At 40.9% G+C, this 22,720-nt stretch overlaps 1 protein-coding gene across 2 annotated transcripts; it reads left to right on the top strand.

Moving 5' to 3' along the window:
• Positions 1-1,715: 1,715 nt before the first annotated feature.
• Positions 1,716-21,579, top strand: LOC115013144 (anthrax toxin receptor 1-like). Of its 2 annotated transcripts, XM_029439162.1 has the most exons (18): positions 1,716-1,956; positions 4,827-4,898; positions 4,998-5,069; positions 5,636-5,717; positions 5,890-5,923; positions 6,199-6,278; positions 6,923-6,991; positions 7,588-7,668; positions 8,469-8,529; positions 9,100-9,198; positions 12,268-12,337; positions 12,442-12,520; positions 13,276-13,371; positions 14,852-14,893; positions 15,801-15,896; positions 16,194-16,361; positions 17,185-17,265; positions 19,943-21,579. In XM_029439162.1, the coding sequence occupies exons 1-18, from the start codon at positions 1,799-1,801 to the stop codon at positions 20,348-20,350; spliced, it is 1,848 nt and encodes a 615-aa protein (XP_029295022.1). In that variant the 5' UTR covers positions 1,716-1,798; the 3' UTR covers positions 20,351-21,579. The 2 variants fall into 2 exon arrangements, with proteins under 2 accessions (XP_029295022.1, XP_029295023.1); XM_029439163.1 differs by lacking the exons at positions 6,923-6,991; positions 7,588-7,668.
• Positions 21,580-22,720: the final 1,141 nt, after the last annotated feature.

The following is a 22,720-nucleotide window of genomic DNA, read 5'->3' as shown; positions in this document are numbered from 1 at the left end:
AGAAAAACAGAGGCCCATTCTCCTCCACTGTCCTGGCAGGGGAACTTTATGGAAAGCTTAAGCCAAATGTGAGGCCGAAGGTTTTAATTACAGTACTCCACACTATTAAATATTATAATAATCTGCCTCGAATGAAAGTTTTTCCACAGAACAATCTCAAGTTTAGCATTATGTTCACTTGTTTGTTGCACGTTATACATTTGTTTAGGGGCTCTTTTGATGTAAATGCGACTTTTCAGATTGAATTGTTTCTCTAATAAGCGGCTGCACTGTGATGTTGATATGATCTATATTAATAACATTATAGTAGTACTTCTTTTATATCTTGTTTTTATACAGCATATGTAATAAGTGTACAATCGACTCATTATCAGGACTCACTGGATAAGACATGGCATCCTGTATCTTCCTGGAGGAACAGTGGCTATACAGACTGCACCTGCAGTGGATGTTGCTATACGTACACAGATCAGTGATTTACGGGAAGACACAAATAACTGACACCTTTTGTATCATCACTACATATCCTACTGATTTCAGGTATTTTACTGCTGGATTATCCTGCCACATGTGTGTCAGTGTTTGACCAAGAATCATGTCGATAAGAATTGCACAAGAAGGACGACCCCGCCGAACCCTGCTCCTCGTTATGTCGTGCTATCTTGCCTATCTAAGAGTTTTGAAGCTTGTTTGATTGTGATCGAGTTGTATTGAAGTCCCTGCTAGTCTACAGTTTGCTGTGCGAATTATCACAGTTATGAGAAGAAACACAACTTCCAAATCTGAAACAAAATAACGTCTTAAAAGGAACTATGAGTTTGTTGTACACACGTGCCGAATCGCAACATTTTAAAACCTCTGTGTCCTCTTTCCACTGACTCAAACTTCCTCCTGCAGATACATGTCATCAGCAGGGGTGGCTTGGATCAGCAGCCAATAGAAACTTCCCAGTGATGTCATTTTAAGGGATGAATAGGGATCACAGCAATAACACAACTCACATAGAACCATTGTACTTGTATTGTATTGGTCATTTAGTTTCTGTGTTTCCCATATTATGTTCCTTGTGTCTGTACATAGGGGTGATCAATACTTCAAAATAAAGCAATCCAACACAACACCACAACAAGCGAACATTACAATTAGAGATGAGTGCTCTTTGACAAGGTTTTCCCAAAACATTACAGGTAGTATTTATTCAGTTTTCAGGTTCACTGAGTACATATGTATAATGGTGTGGTGGTTTGAAAGCAGCCACCAGCCACATATGACCACCAGGCGGCAGGACAAGACAGCAGATTCTGGTGTTTCCACAGTTTTGTCTTCATCACTCTCTTCCTCTGCAGAGAGAGAGAGAGAGAGAGAGAGAGAGAGAGAGAGAGGAGAGAGAGAGAGAGAGAGAGAGAGAGAGAGAGAGAGAGAGAGAGAGAGAGAGACTTGAAAATACAAAGAGAGTTTTGCAGGGTCTGAGGATCTCTCTGTTGCATGGTGTTGTCATTAACAAAAAGCAGCAAGAGTGGGAGGTTGTGGAGCGCTTCTCATCTTTGTGCACGCTGTGTCGGAGCCAGTGATGAAAGGGTCCCAACAACAGTGAGACCGACAACACTCATGCTAGCTCTCTCTCCTCCTCCTCAACATCTGAGTTACACTCACTGCTCTCCTCTGGATTATTGCCTTCTTCTATGCTGAAGACCCCCGTGGAGGATTGAGAGAAGAATCTGCAAGGAGGATTAATTTTGCAACTTTTTTTTAAAATGTATTTTTCTTTGTTGAAGTGAGATTTTCTTTAGCTGGAATAATGTCTTTGTGCTGGAGTAGAAACTCCTGGTTTCCAGTGGTGTTTGGTGCTGCGCTGGTTGTTCTTACAGCTGGTAACGCTGGACCGAACCAGGACAGGAGGCAGGCTGGGTCGTCCACATGCTTTGGAGGCTTTGATCTCTACTTTGTTTTGGACAAGTGAGTTACCTGACACACTTAAGAGGGGATGGGGGAATTGGATGGTTTCTGTGTATACGTGAAAGCCATTCATGTTAAAGTCTATGAGAAACACTAGTTAATATATCATGTTGAATAAGAGCAATACATAGTTTTTTTGTCTTTTGTAATCCTGCATTGTATGTATCTTCCTCAGATGAGCTAAACTTGATTATTCCACTCACCCTAAAACATTTACTTTATGCATTATCATAATAGCATAGTAATGTATAACGTCCATATGCATTATTGGATGTTGTTCCTGTGCTTCTCCCATCATGATGACAAAAATGTTTTCATGATTTCATTCCCATTTCTGTTATTGTTACGCCCCCTGCTGTTATGTCATGCGGGAATATGGATAGATGAACTTGCTGGATGATGCATTGCTCTGATAGGCCTCTGTTTACATTTCGGCTTGGCATGTGTCTGCAGATGGTAATGATTAGTGGTGTGTTAGGTGTTCCTCCATTCATCAGTCAGCTGCAGGCTGCACAGATTGCGTTTGGTCTTCATCCTAATCAACATAACATATACCACGTGGAGCATTATTTATCAATAATTGCGCTCCAGTAAGTGCATCGTTAAATCTCCTTAACTTCTTGGAGTCCTCTGTGTATCTCATGTTGGACACAGGATGTTTGGCCTTCCTGCAAAGATGGATGCATTGGTCTTGAGTTAGAAACAGTTTCCATGTAACCATCTAACCTGGGTTTTAGTGATCTGTGTGTTTCCTTTAGTTATAAATCATGCACACCTGATCAAAACAACCGCATTGAACATTAACTTGATCATATTGATGAGGTGTGATATGCTTCGTTTAATGTCATAGCAGTTAACCGGGGGATATACATGATGTATTTGTAAGTAAACCTTTAATTTCAATGCTCAAATTTAGCTAAACAGGAAACAACGGCAGTCAAGTGAAAACTATTTAAGGTTCTTGAAAGGGGTCAATGTCGTACATAAACCGTGTTTACCAGAGTTTCCCTGACTGGGACTCCAAGTTAAAGCACTTTATCCTGTAGATAAATATGCACACAGCTCCTCTGGCACTGACGGGTAACTTACCCCGGTTGTTGCCTTTGTACTGTAACAGCGTGCTTACCTTATGACAGTTTGCTAACCTTGCTTAAAACTGATTGTTTTTATAATATTCCTTCCACATATTTTTTTTTATTACCACAAGCCAAAATGTTTGCCAACTAGGTCAACAACAAATATCTCATCCAACTCATCTGGAAGATGGGACCGGAGGATTGCACTCTGCCTCTCTCTGTATCTCTCCCTCCGGAGATGGTGATGGATTTTCCAGTAGTCTTACAGTACATGTCAGTGCCACCTCCAGGCACGCTGCTGTTTCTCTGTGGGGAAATTAGGCAATTGCGTGTAATAAAGAATAATTGTTAGCATGAGCCATGTTTTAACGACACAGATTTATATTACATGTGTGACCTGACAGCATTTATTGGAGGGCACCAATTCACCGCTTTATCTCTTCCTTTTCTTTTACTGTCTTTTTAGGAGGGCGGGATCTAAGCTCGCTCCGCTTCCTTTTAGCAGCAATGTCCTCCACCTGCCCTCACTCTCCTCTTGCTGTGTATGCCTGATCCCTCTTCTTTTCTCTCCTCTTCGTCTCTGCACTGCCCTTCTCTATTACATCCAGATGTTCCAGTGTTTCGTTCTGTTGGCTGGGCTGTTTGTGCTGAGACTTGTGTCATGGTAACAATGGAAAAATAGGTGTTTTGAGAAATGTTGCAAGCTTTCCTTTTTTAACCATATATTTATTAACCATATACAATTGTAAATTGATATCTACAGATTAGATTAGATTATATGATACATAACCATACTGAGAAGCATCTCTCCTCTTAAATTGTTAATGCCTTTATAAAGCACCACCAGGACAAATTGGAATTTGTTTGTAAAGAGGGAATAGAGGGCAAGACGAGTAACATCCTCACTGACCTAGTTGGCGTGAAGGCAAAATGGCGGTACATGGATCTGACTCCAATAACACTGGTATATCTGCAGGTGCATTATAAAGATGTTAGCTGTAATCTGTGGAGCATGGCATCATTGCTACTTCACAGAGTAAACCAGCTGTGCTGACCAACACATATACTAATGCAGAACTATTCTTCAGGCTCTTTCTATTCTTCTTTTCCTTTGAGAAGTCTATACCATAAATGGATTAGTGACCTACCGGGCACAGGCCTAGGGGCCCGAGGGGTCAGGGGGTGATGCCTGCAAAGAGATGCAAAATGACTACTTGAGAGTGAGACACAGACCTACGACAAAGACATGCAAAACAATTACTGAAAGAGATAAAAAGACTCCAAAGAGATGCACAAAGACTTAAAACTACTACAAGGGGGAAAAAAGACTTCAAAGAAAAGCAAAACAACTACACGGAGACACAAAATGCCTAAGAAAATATACAAAGGCACTGTAAAGAGACACAAAATGCCTAAAGAGACACAAGAGATGCAAAATGACCACAAAGAGATGCAAAATGACCACAAAGAGATGCAAAATGACCACAAAGAGATGCAAAATGACCACAAAGAGATACAAAATGACCACAAAGAGACACAAAATAACTACATGCAGAAACGACTATAAAGAGATGCAGAGGGACTATAAAGAGGCACATCATTGTGTCATTGTGTGTCCTTTGGGTCTTGCTTTTATTAAGTGTGTGGTCCTTTTAAATGTCTGTGCCCACTGGCCTTTGGTTTCATAATCTGAGTGTTGTCTTCAGTCTGTGCAGAGAAGAGGTCATGCAGATGCACAGCAGTGGTTGAAAAAGACATCCTCACATTACTATAATTTGGCTTTTCTCTTCTTAGGTCTGGGAGTGTGCAGCATCACTGGACAGAAATCTACAACTTTGTTGAACATCTAGCTCATAAATTCATAAGGTAAAAAAAAAAACACCTCCTGTGTCTATGGAAAAACATGAAATGAAAGAGATGATCACTGATCTAACAGAGCATGTTTTTCTCTTCTCCTTGCTCCAGTCCACAGTTGCGGATGTCCTTCATTGTGTTCTCCACTGAGGGAAGCATCTTAATGAGCCTGACAGAAGACAGGTGGGTGCAGATCCCCTCAAACCACATTTAATCCTTTGCTTTTTTTTGTATCATGCAGCTGAGAGGAATGAGTGTTATGCCAGATTTGGACACAGGCCACACAGTTATGATCCCACTGAATGTTTATGACCAAGAAGACTCCAGACAGACACTATTTCTCATTGTGATCCGTCTTCAGTGTCGTAGGTCTGGACAACTACTTTATCGTGAGGTTTTCGACACATTGTGGGAAGTTTATGTGTCTAATCGTTTCTCAGAGTGTCACAAAATACTTTCACTGTTGCCACAAATCTTATCCTACAAAGGGCTCAGTTCCTGCCTATCTGCGTGACAGTTTCTCGTGCCAATACAAACCAATACTGTTTCAATTCATTCATCTGTTACACATTGCTGGTATTTCTTTTGCAAACGCTGCCCTTATGGAAACTATTATTCTGTTACCAAACCTTGCAGGTTCTGGTTGTAGTCAAAAGTCGGTTCACAAATGAATCTGACAAAATAAACATTTTCAATTAGATTAGATTATCAACAATGTGGGTTACCTTGTCTTCTGTCTGTCTGCTCAGGGAACGCATTCGTAAAGGTCTAGAGGAGCTGCACAGGGTTCTTCCAGGGGGAGACACCTTCATGCATGAGGGCATCCTGAGGGTGAGTGACCTCTGCGTGTCCAACTCCACGCTGGCATCTGCTTTATCTCCAACACTGGTTCCAGAGCAAACATCACACGGTCCAGAAAGATACATGGTTGTTGTGTTAGAGCATGGAGGAGTTCCTTTATGTACTGCATGTAATCAGATAGACTACTGTTTCTTTTTCACAGGCCAGTGAGCAGATATACTATGGAAACACTGAAGGTGTGTATTACCTTTCTTTACTTAAATATGGAAACACAGTAAAATGTAACTAAGGATAAAGCAGAACTTTTTGAAATGTCTCATCAATTTAGTTTATTTCTGTGGGTATTTGCATTCAGTCAACTGTTCTCAACAAGATACGTACATGATATAAGTTTGGGCAGCAGAAAACAACGATTCGATTTTGCATTACTAAAAAATTACAATAATCTTAACAAGGTTATTGGCAATGGAGAATAAGATAAGGGTAACATTGCAATTCTTTCTGTCTGCAGGTTATCGCACTGCCAGTGTTATCTTAGCTCTGACCGATGGAGAGCTGCACGAGGATCTTTTCTACTACGCTGAGAGAGAGGTGAGAGAGATAAAGAGAGATAGAATGCGTCACACAAATTCTAACCAGGTGAAACATGCGACTGAGCGTGTGAAGGAGCAGATCAAACACTGACACCCTATACATCATCGCTTTGATCCTCTTACTTTAGTCTTGGAGAAATGAGGTCAGAGCGATTTATACATCTGAGCCCAGTCCTTCTCCTCATATCTGCACTGGGATCTAAAGATTTATTCGCTCTTCAGACCATGCAGGCACTACAGGTAGAGGTGTGTAAAAGCCTCAGGCTTTAATCAACTTTGAGTGCCCTCAGACACACGTTGACGGCAGAGATCAAGTGGGGCTGACGTTTCCAGAAGCTGGAAATGTTCCACTTGACGCCTATGGGAGGTCAAAGGTTGTCACTCAGTGTCAGCACCAAAAGCCACAGTCCTTAAAGCTTTTAAACTAAGTATTTGGCTTTCAGGCACGTGACATTTCTATTATTGTATCACGTCTGAATAACATTAGTCATCGGAAACATAGTGTTGCTCAACTTCTTGTAAAATCAGACAAACACAAGCACACTCTTTACTATGTTTTGGATGAAATTATGCAATGCAGAGGTGTAATTAAAACCAGGTGCTTCTTCCTGTTTTCGCTGTGAATCTTTGCGTACTTGACAGGCCAACCGCTCCAGAAGTCTGGGTGCCTCTGTTTACTGCGTGGGGGTAAAGGATTTCAATGAGACACAGGTGTGTTTTTTGTTTTGTTAATGTCTCATGATGTCTGCAGGCAGTGAAATTGATGAAAAAAAGTGTAAATTTGAAGCTTTGTAAATCAAAGTTTTTGAAACTATAGACTGTATAGATTGAAATCAGTGTTTTTGAGTAGTGATAAAGTGCTTTAGATTACTTAAAGGCATAGTTCACCCCAAATTAAAATGAATCTGCCACTTATATTAGTCAAAACTATTTATAAAACCATCAAACACATAGCATATGAGGCCTCAAGCTGCCTTCTCTCTTCACAGTGATCTGAAGTAAATGTTTCCACAAAGACATTAGCTGTACATCAAATGCCTATAAAAACAATTTACACAGCAGTATACACGTATTTTATAGCCTAACGATTACAGTGTGAGTCAAGAAGCCTTTTCTTTCCTTTATTATGTAGCGTGGAAATTGTTTTAGTTTGTCTTATAAAACAAGGAAATGAGGTTATACTGTTGATTGTGTTCATGTGAGCCAGTCCTGAAATCAATTATGCTGTCAGCTTAACTAATTCCGTGTCTTGGAGAAACAAGTGTGCAGTTGTCACACGTGATTGTAATAACTCGTTTCCTCCCCAGCTGGCAAAGATTGCTGATAGTAAGGACCATGTCTTCCCTGTAAATGATGGATTTGAGGCATTGCAAGGGGTCATCGACTCGGTGAGCATTTCAGTTCTGCTCACAAACACGTTCAAACAGCACTTGTGTTGAAGAAATTGCCAATGATAACATGACATTACGTGTCATAGAGGAAATCATCTTGCTTTACTGAACTCCATGTAATCTCTCCCATCACTTCCGTCAACACACTTCTCAAACAACAAACAGAAAACAAGGCAAAACAGGTTTAGAGCAGGATAAATATTTTCATCCATGGAGCCCGGCCAGGGACAGACTTCCAGGAAAACCTGCTGCGACTTTCCTGCTTTTGATCATGTCTTGCCAAACATGAGCAAGCATGTGCTGTATCTCTTCAGACCCACCTCAGTGGTGTTGACTTACATTTTTGTATGGAGAAATCTGTTTGTCGTGAAGTGTTGTTTTCATAGTTTGTTGATCGGAGTTAAAGTTCAGGCAGTTGACTGTCATCTGGAGCAGATTATCAGCAAACTGAAAGGTGTTGCTTCTCATTCATGTGTGCGGGAGAGTGGGTCTTTAATCAGTCATCTCCGTCTTCAGTGTCACAGTTGGTATGTTCCTGGAGAGCAGCGAGTACACATACATCTGAATGAGAATAGATGGAAACTTCAGGACCAGAGACCCCAGTGTCAGAAGGTTAATTAATAGGCACATAAAAGTCATTCAATTTAGAAGAGTAGATTACCCAAAATCCAAAAGAGACAAATGCACTAAATAACACAACCAACTCAAATGGTGATCAACCCATAAGCAGACGCTATTTTTTAAAAAGTCTCCATTTGCTGGCAGGCACTGAAGTGTGTTTCTCTTCATCTCCTCAGATCCTGAAGAAGTCTTGTATCGAGATCCTGGCAGCAGAGCCCTCTAGTATCTGTGCAGGAGGTAAGACAGGGAAGAATGACATCCTGTTCATCCTCATCAGGCCACTTAATCGATCAAATCTACACAGTATCTGATTTGACCCTACAGGATTTGTCTTGCACATTTGATGAAGGTGACGAAAAACACCAAAACAAAGAGATATTTTGTGATTTATATGTTGTTATATGGGATATACATCATTTAATAAAAGCCATGTATAGACAAATAAATGTACAGTATGTTATCCTAAATATAGTAGTGACGTTACCTATGCTTTGGGTCAACAAACTCCAATAACAGACATAATAATGACACATTTTCGAGTGGAATTTGTGAGAGAATATTGCTGCATAAAAAGCACTTTCAATCCCACATCTCTAAACAGAACAGTAATATAAGCTAATGATAATGACATTATGTCAGCTACAGCACAGTTTCCAGTGTATACTGCTGCATTGTTTAATACACAATACAATGTTAGTATTGCCCACGTATCAAACCTTGTTGGAAGTGTAATATATTGTTCATGAGATGTTTGTTACATTGAACCACAAATCAAGCTTACTGTAAATGTTTGTGTTCCTCGCTCAGAGTCCTTCCAAGTGGTGGTGAGAGGAAATGGATTTCTTCACGCCCGCAACGTCGATAAGGTCCTGTGCAGCTTCCGCATCAACGACACCCTCACTAAGAGTGAGTGAAACATCGCTCAAGTGTTGAATACACGAGGTCCTATATATATATGCACTGTTTCATCACACATAGGTAAGCTGAGTACACATCAAAACAGTGTGCAGGTCTTTGTAAAAATTCATCTGAATGACTCCCTAACCGAGCTTCCCAAAATGTAAACATCAAGTCAGCCGCACAGCTGGGACCCTCTGTGATCAAACAAACAGCCACGATGGTGCTACTGGTTTGATGTTTAATTTGACAACTGGGAAAGGAGCCGGAAACAAGAGATAAAGGAGAATGAGTACCACACACAAGGCAAAAGGAGGAAAAGGCCTTCAGGATACAACACATTTCCCCACGGCCGTTTTACTGCTGGCTTACTGTAACAGTTGTTAAAACCACTTCCTACCAGGCACGCCTCAGTATCTGCAGGAGGTGTTGGTCTAATTACAAAGCACAATATTCACCAGCCCAGAGGTGCAAACAAAATGTCTGCTCCTCTCAGGGAGAACTGGAACATGTTTCTTTCTTAACCTGATGGCCTGTCGGTGCAGCTGGAGTTCATCGTCTTCCATTTACTGATAGAGAAAATTATTAATATCGTTTAATCTCGGAAATTCCTGCTGTCAGCTCTCTTTGCTTCTATCCAAGCGGTCTGTTTGGAGTTAAGAACCATTTTGCATAATGGTTAACCATCTTTTCTGCTTTCTTACATTTATACTGTACTTAGTATGCATGATGGCACACATGCAGTACGTATTAGCTGTCCAGAGGCAATGACAGTTTGAGGGTTTTTCTTCTGGCATCTTGCACTTTAAATCCAATTGTTGTAACAAAGTTAAATCCTCAGTATTAATCAAACGTTAACAATTCCTCAGAATCATAATTATTTCTGTGTGATACAACAGCAGACATGGAAACAATTTGAGCAAAATTATCTCCTTATGTCAATCCCAATATACTTGTATACTCCTCCAGATTGTTTACACACAATCCCCTGGAACTTGTTTACCTCACATCAGGGGTAAACAAATGAAAACAATTCAAGCTCGCCTGGAGATACATATGTGAGGAAAACCATTTCTCTTCTCTCTTATACATCTTCACATGCCTTCGCTGACTCCTCTTCACAAGCCCTCTGCAAATATGGTGAACTTGTAAAAACGAAAGCAGCAATATGTAATTACATGTGTTTAGCAGATGAATTGATGTTTGAGTTTGTGTCTCCAGGAAAAAGTAGCAGCAAATACAGTCAGGCGGACGGGGATTTGGCAGGTCTTGTCCTGAGCTGTCCATTGTTTGGTGACAGATGTTGCCATGGACAATATTGAACAGTGTGAATAATGGGAGACAAGACTTTGAAGATAGAGTTCAACAGTTTTGGGAATACATTTATTTCTTGCCAAGAGTAAGATTGGAAGATTGATCCCACTCTCATGTCTGTATACTAAATATGAAGCTACAGTCAGCAGCTGGTTAGCTTAGCTTAGCACAAAGAATGAAAACAGGGGGAAGCAGCTAGCTTAGCTCTGTTCAAAGGCAACAATATCTCCCGACCAGCACCTTTAAAGCTCTTTTACATCTTGTTTGTTTAATCTGTACAAACAACTGAAATGCAAAAACATTTCTGCTTTTACTTACTTTCTATCTCTTTGCATGTGACGAGAAGTCTCCAGAAAGTTACTGCTCCCGGCCAAGAAAGCGTAAAACCACAATTTGTTGTTTATTTTCTTGTACAGATTAAACAAACGAGATATAAGGTAAACTATTATTGAACTTTCAAGGCGATGTTTGTTTGTTACCTTCGGACAGAACTGGACTAGCTGTTTCAGTCGTTATGCTTAGCTAACAATCTCCGAGCAATAACTTCATATTTACCGTAGAGTGATTTAGATCTTCTCATGTAACTCTTGACAAGAAAGCAACAGTTTAACTATTGCAACTCAGTTTTTCCCATAATGGACTGTAAATGAACCTTGCAGACAGAACGTCCCAGTGAACAGTCCCAGAGATTGTACATCTGCCATCATCTTAAGCAATAACTCCAATTAACTTAATGGTTAAATGTGCACTTGTCTTGTCTGCACCTCACAGTAAAACATGACCTCTCTCTGGGCTTGGGGAGTAAACAGTCTAATGAAACACCTTGACATGGAGTCTGGATGGTTTGCCAGTATTCTTAAACAGTGGAAATGTGCAGAATTAGCTCTTTACTGGACTCTGCTGTAATTTGTCGTCAAGAAAGTTCTCAGGCCTTTTCGTCATGCTCTAATGCCGTTCTGAGTACAAGGCTGATGCAGAGATGAACTCTGAGCGGGATCATATCTGTTTTTGGCAGCGTTGATCGCCCGGCCGACCCCTCCCTCCCCTCCGTCCTGCATGGTGTTTCTGGACAAGAGCAGTCACGACCCATGTGGCTGCTTGTGTTGATTTCCTCAGTTCTGGGGTATGCTCTCCCCCTGCCAGGATAAACAGACAGGGTTGGGCGACAATGCTTGTTGGAGCTGCTTTCCTAAAAGCTGGACAGGCTTGTACAGGGAAAAGACTGAAAAACAAAAGCTGTGGTGGTATTGGTGTTTCTGAGCATCATAAAGATGTCTTCAGACAGTACAGATCTTTTAGCAGACGCTCTTATCCAGAGCGACTTACAGTGAGCTAACTACAGGGACAGTCCCCCCTGTAGCAACTCAGGGTTAAGTGCCTCGCTCCGGGGCTCAATGGTGACAGCCCCTGGTATTGAACTCACAACCTTCTGGTGTCCAATTTGTAAGCCTGAACACTAAACCACCACCAGTAGACAACAAAGCATTGCTTTGAAGAAACGCCCCTCTCAGACACTTTGTTTATCGAGTTACAGTGAAAGATGTGACATCATTTAACTTCTGTTAACATGTGTATACTTATTGAATTACCCTGAAGTCATGCGGCGTTATCCAATCTATAAAGCAATAACCAGGCTAAACAATGACATAATCTGAGAGGTGATTCAGGTCATGGTTTTTCGGGTTTATATGTCAGTGAATACGGCTGACTGGAATGTTCTTCTGATTCTTCTTTTCATGACCTCTTTCCCCTCTCCTTCTCTAGTGGTGAAGCCTTTGGTTGTGGAAGATACATACCTTCTCTGCCCTGCACCAGTACTTCAAGATGAGGGGATGTAAGTCCTGTAATGTATTGAAATAAATGTGAGGTTTCATTAGACACCATTTACTCTGCACTGCATAAATGAGAGCTGATTAAAACAATTGTTTGGTTTTGCAGGGCAGCAAACCTTTATGTCAGTATGAACGAAGGTCTCAGTTTCATCTCCAGTTCGGTCACCATTACCACTGTGGGCTGCGTGAGTACAATACAACGTTGCAGCTTTTAGCTATATATAGTTATCTTGGGTAAACGTGAATTCCAACTGCAAAGTACTGGCACTGACAATTAAGGATGCGCTGATACGATAGTCAGTATCGACATTGGGCCGATATGAGCAAAAAATATATGATCGGATATCGGAAAAAGAGTTTCATTAGTCTGAAATAACGGTCAACAACTGTCATTGAGGTTTAGGCTACATTGAGTGAACACTGGAATTATAATTACTTTGTTAATCTCAACACTCTTTTGCACAAAGTTGCACTTAATATTACATTTTCAATGTTTGAATGGTGCTGACCAATCAAACATGTTGCTAAAAGTTCTGAGTTCAGTAAAAAGAAGCAGCAGAATTGGAGAACTGAGTGTGAGCTATGTATTTGTTCCTTTAGGAGAGTAGAATATCTGCTTCACAGTTCAAGCATAGTGATATTTAGATGGCCGGGTTAAGCAACGTGCATCCATACACATGTATTATTATCAGCTTAGTTGTTTAAGAAAGGGAAAACGACGGTGTCGAAACTTACTCAAGATTGTCTGTGACAGTGCAGATGAATATCGCTATAAGTTGTTGAGCATCAGCTGAATCACAGTCTGCACTGATTCCATGGAAGATAAAACCAAAAGAGTCTTTTCTTAAAAAAAAGCATTAAGCCTAGTGAAGTGCTGGACGTCTTTTTAATGATCTAAATGTTGAGAGAGTGAGTGTTGACGTGTCTGTCTCTGTCACAGTCTGATGGGACCATCCTGGCCATAGCTCTGCTCATCCTGATGCTGCTCCTGGTCTTGGCTCTCCTCTGGTGGTTCTGGCCTCTCTGCTGCACTGTGGTGAGTGAATAATAACATGCACACGTGCTGCTTTACAGAGAGCTTCTGGTCTACTCTTTTAAAAGTTTACACTTCAACACTTTTGGAATGCATTGATGTTGCGTGCGGACAATAAGACAGAGAGAAATGTATTTTCCAGGTCTGTTTTGACGCCCCCTGAGGCCTCTTATTAACCAAAACAACATTCCCAGGGTGAGAAGGTTAGGGTCTATAAGTCAATAAGGGTGTATGGCCCTGCCACCACAGACAGAAGAGGTCAAGGCCAACGGGTGAACGTATGTTTAAGTAATTACGCTGCTGTTCAAACAATTTGTGTTTCCAGAGGTCACAGCAGGTGACCTCTGAGTCTCACCTCTCAATACTTCAGTATATTCACTGAAAGACCTAAACCGTCTTCCATCAGTAATGGGGCTGAATCATTTTCATTTCCAGCTAGTGGCGCCAAAACGAAGTGTTTTAGGTTGATAGCTTTGTTACTATGAGATTTTTAGAAGCAAGATAACTCACCAAAAATAAAAGGTTTTATAAAACAATATTTGTATGACAGTCATCTGCTCTGGTTACAGTAAAAAGGGGAAATGCACCTGGAAAATGTCTGTGCCATTATTTAGACAGCGGCCCACCTGCCAGCATCACAATATTTCAACTTTCTTGTAACCAGACGCTCGCTGTCCGAATTCTTATTTCTCCTTTCGAATGAAGAGCGTATGTCTCTTCAGAATCCCCTCCAATGTTTCCAGAGCTGGAAACAGGAAAGTTGACAGCTGCCAGAGAGAGATGTCAGCTTTTACAACATGGCTGTACCTCCTTTTACTTTTTTTTCTGTTCTTGTCCATTAAGTTGCAAATTCAAGTCTGTGCAGCGATTGTGTTTAGGAAAGCGATGCAAGGTTACCATGGGGAATCGCTTCGTGTTCCAGGATTTGGAGAAGCATGGAGGAAAATCACAAATAAGAATCAGAATTGCTTAATTTGCCAAGTGCATTTAATGTTTTTATTACGCTGATGAAAAAACACACTGACAGCTCATGTGGTGACGGGAAAAGACACAAGGGGATGGTACAAGACACAGACTAAACTGTATGCTTAAAAATAGACTCTTTTTTTGTGCAATCATGCTGTGTAGCAACTGCATAACATACTCAAAAAGTATAAATACTATACAATTTCATGGATAACATTGCTCCCTATAGAACGGAAGAGCAAATAATACTGTATTCATGAGCCTATAACTCTTCCCTTCTCTAAATCAACAACCTCAGGCCAAAGAAATCTGGATAATAGATTTTTAGCTCGGTGCATCGCTCTTGTAAAAACAATTTTCTCAGCCATGTGTTGTTGTGTAACCCTCTTGTTGCAGTCATTGTTGTGACATGCAAATTACATGAGAAATAAATGTTGATAAATGTGTTTGTGGCTTTTCCTTGTCTTCTGACGTACCACAATATCCCACCAATTCCATGTTTCCCCCCTCTCCACAGATCATCCATGAACCCCCACCGCCAGCTGTGGAGGAGAGTTCGGTAGGAGCTGTTTCTGCTTTTCTGTTTCTTATGACTCCAAAGAAAAGCTCATTATTTAAGATTCAGACAGCTGCCAGTGTTTAGTTTGTGTAATTTTTCACTTTTTTTGCACATTTAAAACTCTATGACCATGCGGCGTCATTCACTAGTTTCTTGGCATAAAACTCGGACTTCACTCATTCAGTAATTTGTCCAATGTGAGTTAACGCCCTCTTAAAATAACAGTGAAGTCCTGACCTTTTATGTTTGTTTTCCTCCTCTCTTTTTGTGTTCAAGATTTCAATGCATGTCACTTCCTCTGGAGCTCTTTGGAGCTTCATGGCATTTTTAATTCAATTCAACTGACTACTAACATCAACAAATTCATGTCATTAAAATACATTCAGACTGCCGAAACTCACAATGCAATAACAGCGAGTTAACATGTGACAGTGGGACGCATCAGGCTGCATTTATTTGCAGCACTTAAACTGAAAATTAGGTGTAACTGGTAAATATATGTACAATGACAGCCATGGCCTCACAGACAACTTTCAGCCTTCGATTTGGCTTCTTCTCTCTGACATCCTGCTAGATTATGAGTTAGACTGCGTTTATTAAAGAGCTAAAACATAACAAGTTTGGCCAGTGGGCTTTGACATTTCCTCTGATCTGACAACCATCACAGAGGGGACAAAAAAAGGGCCGGGTTAGGTGTGGGGAGGGGAGACAGAAGTATTTACTGGTGACCAGTGAGCGGGCATTTGTACTAGCTCCTATAAATGTTCATTTGGTATGTTCACATTCATGTAACAACAGTGAAAAGTTCATTTACACTTTTATTCTCATTTAATTTGAGCTAGCTAGCCTATCAAATGGCTCATTAATAAAGATCACATAAAACCTACTTCCTGTCACTCTCCCACAGGACGATGAAGACTTTGAAACCCCGAAGAAGAAATGGCCGACTGTGGATGCATCCTACTACGGAGGAAGAGGAGTTGGGGGAATCAAAAGGATGGAGGTGAGATCAAGTAAATCTCATGTTATCTAAACTAATCTCTGGAGTTAATTAGCAGGGATGAGGGCCTTAAAAGCAACCTTAAAGGAATTGATGATAACAGCGATATATAAAAAATGTAATATTGATAACATGTTGATATGATAGCCTAATGTCGCGCCTTTTAAATCATTTCCAACTTCAGTTATGGTTACAGATTCTTCTGACCAACTTTTCCCTCATTTTGCAATAATGTAAAATATTAAAGGTAGTGTGTGGCACGCTCATAAATGTCCGACTCTCCATCCTTTCCGTTATCAGGTCCGCTGGGGTGAGAAAGGGTCCACTGAAGAAGGTGCAAAACTGGAAAAGGCCAAAAATGCCAAAGTGAAGATGCCTGAACAGGAGTATGTGGATGCCCCCATGCGGATTCTCAACAACGGCATGCACAAACCCCCGGGGCCACGCAAGTGGTACTCACCCATCAAGGTACAGTACCAACAGAAGTAGCCAGGAGGAAATCTGGGGAATGTGTTTGGTCTGCAGATGCTCTTTCAAGTCTTTTTTTTTGCTGACAACAAATAAAAACGGCATATAGGAATGATGAGTTTAAACTGCTCAACATAAACAAATTAAAAAAAAATGGTGGAGGATTTCCGAGATATTTGTTTAAAGAAGTATATAGCTCAGCTTACATTTGATTTATCAAAGCATTCATGATTGTTTAATAGCACTGCTGACACAAATGCTTTTTTCAGCTGTTAGCATGTGTACTGCATGAAGTACAACATCTGTTACAAATTATTCCATGTTAATCTGGCTGAGGATAGCATTATTAAAATGCCGTAGTGAAAGTAGCACGAGATGTGTTAAGGTAATAATGCTTCGGTGACTACTGGCACACAGTCCCTTCCTCTGGGGCCAGCATGGGGTTAAGGGAGTCGCTTCGAAGCCTGCAGTCAGCGGGGGATTGCTAATAGGAACCAGACTCCTGTTGGACTGGCCTCCAGGGAGTAGGGCTGCACAGCCAGCAGTTTTGTGAGGAAAAACAGCTGCTTTTTCTGCACTTATCCTCAAAGTATTTGCTGTGTTTAAAAACCATGAAGAGTCAGTTCACAATGAACTGAAACTATGTGTCACTGAGTGAAGTGGCTGTAGGAATTAGATAAAACTGGTCATTTCACTGCAGTTAGGTTAGGTGCACAGTGTGGACCTTTGAGCGTCCAGGAGAGGATACAATAAACCTGGTATTTTAAGAATAAAGGTCATTTAAAATAACATTTAAAATGTAATTTCTTCCCTGTTTCCACAGAGCAAACTGGATGCATTGTGGGTACTTTTAAGAAAAGGCTACGACCGTGTGTCTGTAATGAGACCTCATCCGGGTGACAAGGTAAGAATAACTCAATATTTACACAAGGAAGGCATGAAACGTGCACCATGAATCAGCCTGTATTTTACAGACTGATGTAAGTCCTTGGCTGTGCATTAGCAGTTGGCAAGGAGGAGATTCTTTTGTATCTGAAAATGGACCAGCTGTGAGCAATGAAGTGTGCACAGTAGAGAGGCTCATGGGAAAACGTGCGGTGAGTTGGGATTTAGACTGCAGCGTCTGAATACAGTGCACTGCAATGTAAAGACGTCTGGGGAAGTCATTATGAAAAGGCAAATGTAATTCCTTAAAGGCCAGCTGTAGCGGGGGATAACAGTGTGATGACCTCTATTGTTGGTAGCTGACGTGTAGTCTGAGACTGAGGGAAATCTGTATATAATAATCCGTCACCCGCAAGAGTTTATGTAATGCTTCATCTTTCCCTGAGAAAGAAATCTAAGAGCAGCCATTACCCTCAAAGTCAGAAAAGATAAGCTTTCAAATGTACTTCTTGCCAATTGTACTTTTTTAACAAGTATTTGTATAATTTGTAGTTACGGTTACTTTACCGTTTTGGAGGAATTTACAGTACAATTAAGTCCAGTCAGTTGTGAATGTACAAACAATGTCTGCTGTTTAAAACAAACCTTTAAATATACAGTCAGCTGTTTCTGTTATTATCACAAAGCTGAATAGCACACAGCTGTTTTGACACTCAAGTCTTAGAAGAATATATAGCTGAATTGGAAAGGATGAAACTCATGTGGCCATAGCTTAGAGATGCCATCATCTTCATCATCATCATCATCATCAAGTGCTGCGGTTTCAACCCACAGGAACACAGGTAGAGAAGGATTAACAAGGGCAATGTGATTTATTTGAGATATTACGGTTTGTCAAGCTGATAGTGTATTAAATGATGCATTAGATCAACTATTTCCATCTGATGTGATGGTGCAGCCATTAAAATATAAATATATTTCTTGGAGGGGTGGGTATACATTTGTACATGTCTTGTGTTGGAAAACAAAATGCCAATAAATATATTTGTCCAAAATAAATCAATATTTCACTCAGTGATATGGGGAAAATGCCATACAACCATAACATTAATTTTAAAGGGTTTTATGGACCAGCTGACAACAAAATTAGATCACACTTCTTATTATAATCAAATCTAATCCAATGTATACCAGCATGGCATGTATTGGCAATAAATATTCTGGTTCTGATTTGGTAACAACAAGTTGTTGCATTACGAGACATAATGGTTTGGCTATGACTTCAGCGTTGGCATCTTTTCAGATTGATCTAATAAACTTTTGTTTATCAGTCAGCGAGACCAGTTCATCATGTTTCCAGGTAACATGCAGCGCAGCTTGTAAGTGAGGAAATGCACTGGCATTATGCTCAGAGTATGTAGAGGAGCACAGAAAGCTACACTTCTGGAAACTAATCAGACTTGAAGGTGAACCTTACTAACAGTGAAACAATACAGCAAGTACAGCTGACACACCACTGCGTCATTAGAAGTGAACGAGGGAGTCCTTCGCACTATAAAGCTCTTCATTAGCGCTCTGGAAAAACAGCTCGGCTCTAGTATCCTTGATGATTTGCAGTAAACAAGCTTGTTCTGGTTGCAATTAGGAGTCTCTTGTCAAAGCCTTGCTTTTATAACTTCCCCTAAATGAATGCAGTAGTGGGAGGGGGGAGACCTGTTGATCCTATTGCCTGCCTGAGGGAAACCCAAGTCAGGTTCCCTTAATGTGTCATATCAGAAAAATATAATGTGTCATATCTGAGCCTCTGAAAACAGGTGTTTTTAGTCATTAGTAAAGGAATCAAAGAGGGCATAATGGAGCAGGATAAAAACGCAACATCAGATACAATATTCTAAAACATATTTTCTTCAGTAATGACACATTTCTTTGGTTTTGTCTCAGAGATCTGCTGGCAAATTAGAAGCACAGAGCAGCGCTGTTATCCCTTATCAGTCACTGCTACTCCCTGATTCCCTGGGTGCAGCTGCACTCGGGGTGTAGCTTGTTTCTGGAATAGGATAGTCTCTTTTGCATGACCTCACTTTGGTTTGGACAGGGGGAGAGTGGTGGCAGGTTATTTTCTCAGGCTGAGTAGAGCATACGCATAATTGCCTAAAACTAAAGCTGTGATTAAGAAAACAGCAGTTATAGAGGTTTGTTGACATGATGTGTGTGTGTGGACAATAAGAATGGCTTTTTAAAGAGTCACAGTACCTTCTGCTGTAGTCATCAATCCATGCAAATTGTAACAGAAAGCAACAAGGGACATTTTTATATCTTAGACTGATACAGCTGTGAAAGAAGCAAAGTTGTGTGTTTTGTCAAAGAAATAAGATCTAAAGCAAAGATGTCATTTTCCAAACTCTAGTCAATGAAACCAATATTTGACAAAAAGAGGCAGAATGAAAACAGTTAAAAATATTATATTCATTACATACAGTTGTCAGAATGTGATTGACAAACTATATGCTATGTTCTACAGAGTATTCAAGAATCTAACTCATAGATGACTCAAAGTTATGATGGTGCATAAGTGTCCAAAATATCCCTCCGATATATAAAAATACAAAAAGAAGAAATAAAAACATAAGCACACCCATGTCATTAAGAATGTTGCTATACGTTCCTCTAAAATCTGGTCTGTTTTCACATTTCAGGGCAGATGCATGAACTTCACCCGCATAAAGTCTCCCTCTCCTCGCTACCCGCAATACAACCACCCCCCATCTCCCATTTACAACCCTCCCAGCAGTAGTCCACTCCCACCGCAGGGCATGCTCCCACCGAGCCCCTGCAGCCCTCCATCGTCTCCATTGTTCTCCTTCTCCACCCTTCCACTGCTGCCTCCAGCACCTCCTCCCACCTCCACCACACCTCCCCCTTACACGCCACCTCCGACCCGGGCTCTTCCTCCAACCAACCTGCACATACCAGACCCACCAGCGCTCCCTCCCACCCCTCCACCCTCTGCCTCACCGACTGGTACTCTACCACCTCTTCCACAGTGTCCTCCTCCAGGGCGCGCCCCTCCACCTGCCCGCCCACCGCCTCGCCCGGGCCTGTGAGCTCTGGGAGCAGACAGGAGAGAGTTTAAAAGGATTTTACAAAGGCAACTCAGAGTCCCACCAACAATCAGCACATAACTATCCTTGATTGTACCTGCGAGGGACCTGCGAGTGCCTTGTGCCACGCTCAGTGGACTGTGGCCTTTCTGCCTTGTGAAGTGGAGCAGAGAGGACTTGTTTTTGAGCTATTTGTCTACAGTGTACACATTTAGCCAACCGTGCAATTGCTGATGCTTGAATTACACAGACATTCCCTACAAATGAGGTCATGCAGGCCGGTTCAAAAACATTTGCCTCGATGGTCCTCAGAGCTGCTCCAGGCCCTGTTGTCCCCTCCGTGCTCACGCAAGATTGGACGAATCCTGACCAAGCAGAGGAACAACAGCTTGTACTAATGCCTCTGTACAAGGAGGACAGTCGTGTTCAAAATGAAAATAAAATATGTGCCTGTAACATTTCCTGATGAGAGATAAAAGTCTTGTGTTGCAAATACAACACATTTAGGATGATTTAGAAGAATCTGAAAATCCCCATTTTTGTACTCTTGAATGTTGAGCAATTGCATGCAATGATGTTTGAGTTGTTCTTTTTACAACAATTCTACCTTGTTTTATGCAACATAAATGCATTTTTTTATTTGTACTTTTATTGTTGAGTAGACAATGATTTCTGATTGACACATGTACAGTAAGCATATTGAAACAGCAACATGTCTGAACTTGTTTTTGCAACGTTGTACTTCCGTGCCATATTAAACCAGCCCAATGTGAGTCACAGCTGGCCTTTGTTGTGCGCTCATCAGAGTGAATGAATTGAATTGAATTAACCTGACAAGATGACCGCAATCGCTGCATATTCTCCATCTATCAACATGTGGATAAACCGAGTCAGGGAAAAGCTTTGCACATCTTCTTGCTCATCCACCCACTCATTTTGATATAACTGTGTGTAGCTGCGTGTGTGTGCCAAAAAGAAAGCGACTACTCACTATGTTTGTGACAGCCAGTTTAATCAACTTAAATAAAAAGTATCTGTTTTTTTGCACAAGGTGGAACATGATAAAAGCATGCCTGTTTCATGGGTCATATAAAGTCATGTGTAGATTAAGTTAAAGGGTTAATATGAAGCTGTTTTTTGATGGTGATCACATGACTCTCAGCAGAATGCAGTAAAGATTACGAGCTCATTTTTAGCAATCACTAACTCAAAGTGTTTCATATGAACGTCATGGCGAAAACTTAAAAGAATGTATGTAACTTTCCACCGATACAGTACAGCAGGGGTCTTCAACGTTTTTCAGGCCAAGGACCCCACCCAACAGTCTTTAATCAGTGTGCTGTTGCCCCTTTTTCATTCCTTTCCTGCCCCTCTCTTTCTGATCTGTGGCTCTAATAGGAAAGTGCTCATTCTCTCTTAACATTCACAGTCCAGGGATACTTTGTTAAAACACAGCACAGATGGGACACATTGATGACTAAGCTTACATTTTCCAGCTAAAATAAAAGATGTTCTCAATGTTTTTAATTTAAAAATAAAAAATGTAATAAAAAAATATTTGCTTCATCTACAAACAATTTTGCGAACACCCTGCAATACCTCCGCGGACCCCCTGTTAAAGACCTGTCGTAGACACTTTAATGAGTTTACAATGCTCATCCTCTTCCAAACTCTACCGAATGTCTCCCAAGTGCCATTCATTACGGTTTGTTAAGATAGTCTGTCACACTAATTCAACATTTTATTCCATTTTCTTTTATTTAACGTAAGTAAAACAACTGACAAGGGTTCACCGGGTTCACACAGTGGACAGTGGCTATTTGCAAAATGCACAGAGCACCTCACTCCCTCCCTGTGATGGAAAGAAAATAAAGAAATCAGAGCATGGTTAACTAATCCCAGATGTTCATATGTTGCATTATGTCACATGAACGAACGGAGTGAGCTATCTCGGAAAATATTAGACACAAACTAAGCCTCAGGAAATGTAGACAGGCTGCTGGAAAAGTGTCCTGGTGCTAATCGTCTGTGACATAATTTGGGGACAGTGGACAGGACAGAGAGGAGAAACGAGCTGCAGCTTCTGAATGTCTCAAAGAAAATGACTTTGATTATGACTTGAGGTTAACAACATGCAGGGACATTTTATATCAGGCTGTGAATGTTCCCTGTCAGACAAACCCAATGCAAGATGTCTCCAAGTCCGTTGCCAGCTTTTGTTTCCAGTCTGTGTTAAGAATTACAGCACATATGCATAGCATATACTATAAACATTACCTCACATGTAACGATTACACAGACTTCTCCAATATGATAAAAACTCAACAACAATAAGCACTAGTGTTATACTGGCTGCTGTCCCCTTTTATAAAA

The sequence above is a fragment of the Cottoperca gobio genome, chromosome 9 (assembly GCF_900634415.1).
Source record: "Cottoperca gobio chromosome 9, fCotGob3.1, whole genome shotgun sequence".
Classification (NCBI taxonomy): Eukaryota; Metazoa; Chordata; class Actinopteri; order Perciformes; family Bovichtidae; genus Cottoperca; species Cottoperca gobio.
The sequence above is the reverse complement of the archived record's forward strand: the minus strand, read 5'-3'. Positions and strand labels throughout refer to the sequence as shown.

Excerpts from the sequence above, each read along its gene's own strand:
- LOC115013144 (XM_029439162.1), top strand. The coding sequence starts at position 1,799 with ATGTCTTTGTGCTGGAGTAGAAACTCCTGGTTTCCAGTGGTGTTTGGT. Across the intron at positions 6,279-6,922 it reads TCTACTACGCTGAGAGAGAG|GCCAACCGCTCCAGAAGTCT; the intron begins GTGAGAGAGATA and ends CGTACTTGACAG. Across the intron at positions 15,897-16,193 it reads GGGGAATCAAAAGGATGGAG|GTCCGCTGGGGTGAGAAAGG; the intron begins GTGAGATCAAGT and ends TTCCGTTATCAG.